This window comes from Pinus tabuliformis, chromosome X, assembly GCF_031772625.1.
Source record: "Pinus tabuliformis cultivar Carrire ecotype Pingquan chromosome X, CPIR1, whole genome shotgun sequence".
NCBI lineage: Eukaryota > Viridiplantae > Streptophyta > Pinopsida > Pinales > Pinaceae > Pinus > Pinus tabuliformis.
The window spans coordinates 587,460,849-587,466,286 of record NC_142308.1 but is presented as its reverse complement, the minus strand read 5'-3'; the positions used below and the strand labels follow the sequence as shown (position 1 = coordinate 587,466,286).

Sequence of the window (5,438 nt, the reverse complement as noted above, 5' to 3'; positions counted from 1 at the left end):
AGGAATCGAAAATGGAGGGAACGGGCTCTTCTACTTTGAGCGAGGCCTACAATGAAAGTTCGCCCATCTCTTGAAAAGCTCCCTACTTCACGGTATCAGGTACTTCAATCACATCTAGAAATTTCAGTTTCTGTTTGACTTAAATTAGTACCGCCATAGTTCGTTATGGTCGTCTATAAGCGTATGGGCAAAGATGAGTTACAAAACGCCGTTATTTTCATAGAAATAAAAGAAAATTGAAATTTCGAAATCTATTCTAAATCTCAAAACCTAGACTGCCTCACATTTTTCAACTGTCTTCAGCGCAATTCTTTCGAAGGTTTTGGGAACGACGAACCAGATATTCCCGAAAGCAGGTCTGAATGATCACAGCAGCATCCTGGGGAGACAACTCCTTCTGCTGTGGCTGTTGCTGCTACTGCTGCTCCCACCGCCTTCTTCAAGTGGAATGACTCGGATCTTAGCATCTGAAGACTTGTTATCATTGATAACAGTATATTTTTCAACTCGAATGGTTTTGAACTCCCCCTGCCGCGCTCCAGGAATTGTTATTGTGATGGGATCGGTGACTTTATTCTTAGATTCTTCCCATTTGTATGAAATCTTGCCCTTCACACCATTATCCCCCTTCCATTCTTGCTTTAAGGACTTCTTCACAGTACATGCACATGGCAGTGGCTTTGCTTTTTCAGGTTTAGTTTCCTTCTTGGCCTTCAAATCCTTGAGCTTTTCCACACTCATCTCCATCGCTGTCATTCGATCAGCCAGGTCCTTCACGAATTCATCCCTGCGGAACTGAGCTTTCTCTACTATTCTTTGAATAGCGAATGAATCCCCACGTACTCCTGTGATCTGTCGAAACCTGCGAATGGTAAGGTGAAGGGCTCCTTCTCTATGGCCTTCTTCACATTCGAATTGAAATCGCAGAGCCATTTCTTTCTGATGGCAAAGAAATCATCCTCCAATGGAAAAGGATTCCACTCTAGGTCTAGGTCTGCAACCATCGATTTTTCAAATATGCGTTTGTGGGTTTCTTCAATCCAGGAAGAGGATGGACTTGAGTAGTAGTATTCCACCCAGCTACAGTGCCCGGGTTTCAGGTTTCAATCTCCCTGATCACAGCTGTTAACCTGATGCCACCTTAGGTGGCCTGCTGTATAGCTTGCATGTGTTATGCTAGGGAGATAGGTGTTAGGCACTTGGCCGTCATGTAGGGCCCACAAGGTGGATAAAAGTTTCGACTTTCATTTTTATTTTTATTGACATCGGTTGATTTTCTTATTTTTATTTAAATTTGAAATTTGATGTTGCATTGTCGTTTCTTAGTTGAGAGCTGGTACAGTTGAGAGCTTACTTTTGTTGGACAAGCGGAGGAGGATCCGGCCATAATATTGAGATACATGTAAGTATATTTTCTTGTTTTTGCCAGGTTGGGTTAAAATTCCTGTATTAAATTCTGTCATTTCGTTGATTATGTTTTGCTGCATGTTCGTTTGGTGGGTTTCTTGGGTGGCCTCCGACATATGTGGTAAGTATTGATTTTCTCAGGTCCACCTGTAAACTTTTAAAATGGCGGGTGCTTCTAAAAATCGCAGAAAGCATATGGGTTTCCATGGTTCGGTTTCCCTCTGTAGTTTCCGAGCATAGAATTTTGGGGCTAGTAAAGTGTCTGAAATGAAGTTTTCATCGGTTGTCCTCAGAGGCTTGGAATAGTAAATGCATTGATCTGCGGGGTAAACTTTCTGACAATTTTCTACCTCTGACCTTATAATGCTGCAAATTTTAAATAAGCAATAAAGGTGTTCAATTTTTCTTATATAGAACAGACTTAAACTATTATTCGGTGGAATCAAAAGACAGTATTGTGTTTGAGATGAATAAACTAGATGAGGGAGAAAGGTTATTTGAAGCCTTGTCTCTCTTAATTATCTGTAGAGGATCTTAGGGTAACTGTAGCATTTTTGTCTGAAATTGTATAACCCTATAAGGATAGCAATCCTATCAAGGTTGGGAGACAGACTAGTCAATTATCATGGAAAACCTGCTTTCTTGCTGTACTTTACAGCAACCTGTTTGATCTTTTCACATTATGATTAATTGTGCCCAAACATTCAAGGTACGCAATATTTTCCCATTTCTGTTTGTGCTGAATTGATCCAGTTTGTGAATTGTGTTTTCTTTTCTATGACATTAAAATGACCTATCGTATTTACATGACCAGTTCTGTTAGGGCAATATTTTGGCCAATCTATACCAGTGATAAAAAAGCGACACCATTTGTTTTCCTCTGTTCCGGATATTTACATCCTCAGATATACTTAGTCTTATTAAAAATTCCTCTAAAATTTTATTAAGAATTCCTCTGACCCACTTTTCAGTACTTTGACATTGACATACTTTGGTCTTGATTTTAAATGTGACCAATATCAAACACAATGCATGCGACTTCCTGACTGGTCCTCTGAAAAATAAAAACCTTGTTAGAAGACACCTTGCCATTGCTTGAAGTTCTTCATTATGCAGGAAACTGAATGTAGTAATTAATTTTTATATATGTAGAAACTGAAATATCAAAGGTGAAACTTGCTGAGGGAAATTGACTTATGATTGTTCGACTCTACACAGGCAAGGTGTCCAGTGGCCTTGTTCGAGGCAGCTCGAGGCAGTGCTTCTTGGCAGAACAGTCGAACTGTGGGGGAACTTCACATGAAACCACTCGGTGGCGCTGTACTTCATTTTCAACTCAATGATTTGCTTGTGAGTTTTAATTCGAGATCAAATATCTGATTTGGTTCTAAAACTAGTGTACTAGTTTTCTTGTTTTGCTCGCATTCCTTGACTGTGCTCTCTAGGTGCTTCTTTTCATTAGCCATTTTTATGAGTTATTTCTGCCATTTTGCACTTCTGAGAAGTATATCTACAGAGCCAGTAGACACTGACTATGTGGAAATTTGCATCATACTGGGATTTTGATATTTTCTAATTCTAGCAGCATAGGAAGCCTTTCCATTCCTCTGGATAATGCTTTACAAAATTAGAGTTTGCCCCTAGTGACCAGGTTCACTCAAAGTGCTACATTGTTCCTATTGATGGTTTCTAATATCTTGGTTTCGTAAATCTTCTTTTTATTATCTAATTCTTAAGTTTTGTTATCTTGATTCGCAATTGCAACTTTGTGTTTGTGGTCCATTAATTTTCATGTCGCCAGTACTATTAGCCTTATTTTTACTCTCTAATATTATGTTCTACAAAACTTTCTGCTGGTTCAGTTTCTGGCATGTCCTCTATCTTTGCCTTCCATGGAGCTAAATATGTTATAGACCTAAATGTTATAGGCTATGCCTTTTTTAATCTCTTACATCCTAAAGATAAAACAGGTGTCTGGCCACTTTTGGAATCACTCACAGTCTTGCTGTGCTGTAGAATCTCTTTTATTTGAAAGTACGTTGTCCATATAAAACAAAATCTTGAGGCTTATGGTTCGTCAACATTTAATTGCAAATACTTATTTCCTAAATGATTCTGACTTAAAATTTGAGAATGACTGTAGGATGGTCAAGTCCTTTTTGAGCATACAGTGCGCAAGCCAGATGCAATTAGTGTTCCTGTAGAGAGATTCTTTGTAATTCGCCAAGAGGTAGATACTACCTTTTTCAAGGTTTTCTTCTAATGTTTCTAACATACACATAATGCTCCATGTAAAATCTGTGATATCAACATTTGGATGCTTAGTCTGGACTCTGGAATGCTTTCATTTATGATAACGGTTGCACTCATTGATTTGCAGAATGAAAGTTTTCGTGGCTTTGGTTTTAGAGATAAAGATGCAGCAGATGAGATGAAAGAGCGTATACAGAAATCTGTGAAACCATTTACTATTCAGTGTGTGAGTCAACTGCTTCACAAATTGAGGGAAGTTCTCAAAAGAAATCAGTACTGAATTGCGAAAGCGTGCCAAAACGCTCTTCAGCCAAGAGTAAATCTCTTTCTAGAGGTAATTGCACTGTAAAAGAGATATTTTGATTTAATATATGATTTGATGATCATTTTTTCATCAAAAATTTTGGCATCCCTGCTTCTTATGAGTGACCCTGAAGTTTTGTCTTCTTTCGACTTTCATGGAACATGATTTCTAATTCTCCTGTTTTTCAATGTAAGCTATGGTGCATATGTTAAGTGTTGTAAATGTAATTTAAGGACATAGATTTGGCTGATTCTTTTAATTGTTCATTTCATGCCTATGTTAAACTAGCTCCAGAAGAGTCCTCTTCTCAACAACCTCCAGTTGGAACCACTGTGTTTAGTTCATCATCGACAAAGTCTCATTCATCTACAAAGTGGCAGAGATTCAAAAAGGGCTTAAAAGTTCTCTCCCATATATTTGGTAAATAACTTGACTATCCATCATTCCAAGGTAGATAGGCACAGGCAAGCCATATTATTTCAAATAGGCATTTCCCCCTTTTATTTGCATGTGAAATGCATGCACTTATCAACTTTCTTGGAGTTTTTAATTTGCTGCAGTTTCCACGGATCATGAAATGGAGATTGGATATCCTACAGATGTTAGACATGTAGCTCACATTGGCTGGGATGGGCCATCTGTTAATGGTCCAAGCTGGGTATGACTTTCAAAACCAAAATATGATCAGATGGTACAGAAATAGAACATTTTCAAACAATATAGCCAAACACTGAACTGTTGGATATATTTTTAAATCTGTGCTTTTTCTCTTATTTTTGTTGGAGGTTGCAGATGGATGAACTGAGGCCAGCTCCTGACTTCTCATTAGCTCCTCTCAGTGATTTTGGCCAGCCACAGGGCCCGGGTTGGATCTATGATGCTGCATATGAGAACAGCACGCTAGGTCATATGGGCCTGGTTTCTTAGCATTGCTGCTCATATGAGAATGCCGTAGATTTTGCAGAATATCAAGTGCTCAAGCAGGACTCTTTGCATAATAGGGTGAAAAACTCGGCTTTGACTGTCATTTCTTCCGTTTTGAGTCCGTCCTAAAAACCTTACGTGCCATAAACTCTAGTTAGCCTTTAGAGTATTTTCATTAGTCGGCCATTAGAAATCAATGCCTCTAGGATTTGCACATTCAGGCCAGAGAACAGCACGCTAGTCATATGCCTTGAGATGCTGCAAATGATCTCTGCATTCGTGCGCCACGCTAAGTCAACTTGATGCAGGGACTCGCTGCGTCGCAGCTCTCCTTGTTTTATATACAAACAACCCATATATCATTAATAACTACAATTTTTTTTTACAATGAAATTTACACTTTCCATTAAAAATAAACAATATTCTTATATTATCCTCTATGAATATAAAAACACAGGACAAATCATTCCTAACTCCCATATAAATATTTAATATATTAAAACTATACCTTTCTACCCTAGAAACTAAGATAATATTTAGTTCATAAAAA

The 5,438-nt window shown here is 38.2% G+C and overlaps 1 protein-coding gene and 1 pseudogene across 1 annotated transcript; one reads left to right on the top strand and one right to left on the bottom strand.

Moving 5' to 3' along the window:
* Nucleotides 1-289: 289 nt before the first annotated feature.
* LOC149141388 (uncharacterized) lies at nucleotides 290-1,103 on the bottom strand (annotated as a pseudogene).
* Nucleotides 1,104-1,569: 466 nt separating this feature from the next.
* On the top strand, nucleotides 1,570-5,190 carry LOC149141387 (uncharacterized). The gene is made up of 8 exons (XM_089451229.1): nucleotides 1,570-1,620; nucleotides 2,626-2,757; nucleotides 3,551-3,637; nucleotides 3,788-3,848; nucleotides 3,884-3,994; nucleotides 4,253-4,384; nucleotides 4,525-4,622; nucleotides 4,757-5,190. Exons 1-8 carry the CDS (start codon nucleotides 1,570-1,572, stop codon nucleotides 4,889-4,891), a joined length of 807 nt encoding a protein of 268 aa, XP_089307355.1. The 3' UTR covers nucleotides 4,892-5,190.
* Nucleotides 5,191-5,438: the final 248 nt, after the last annotated feature.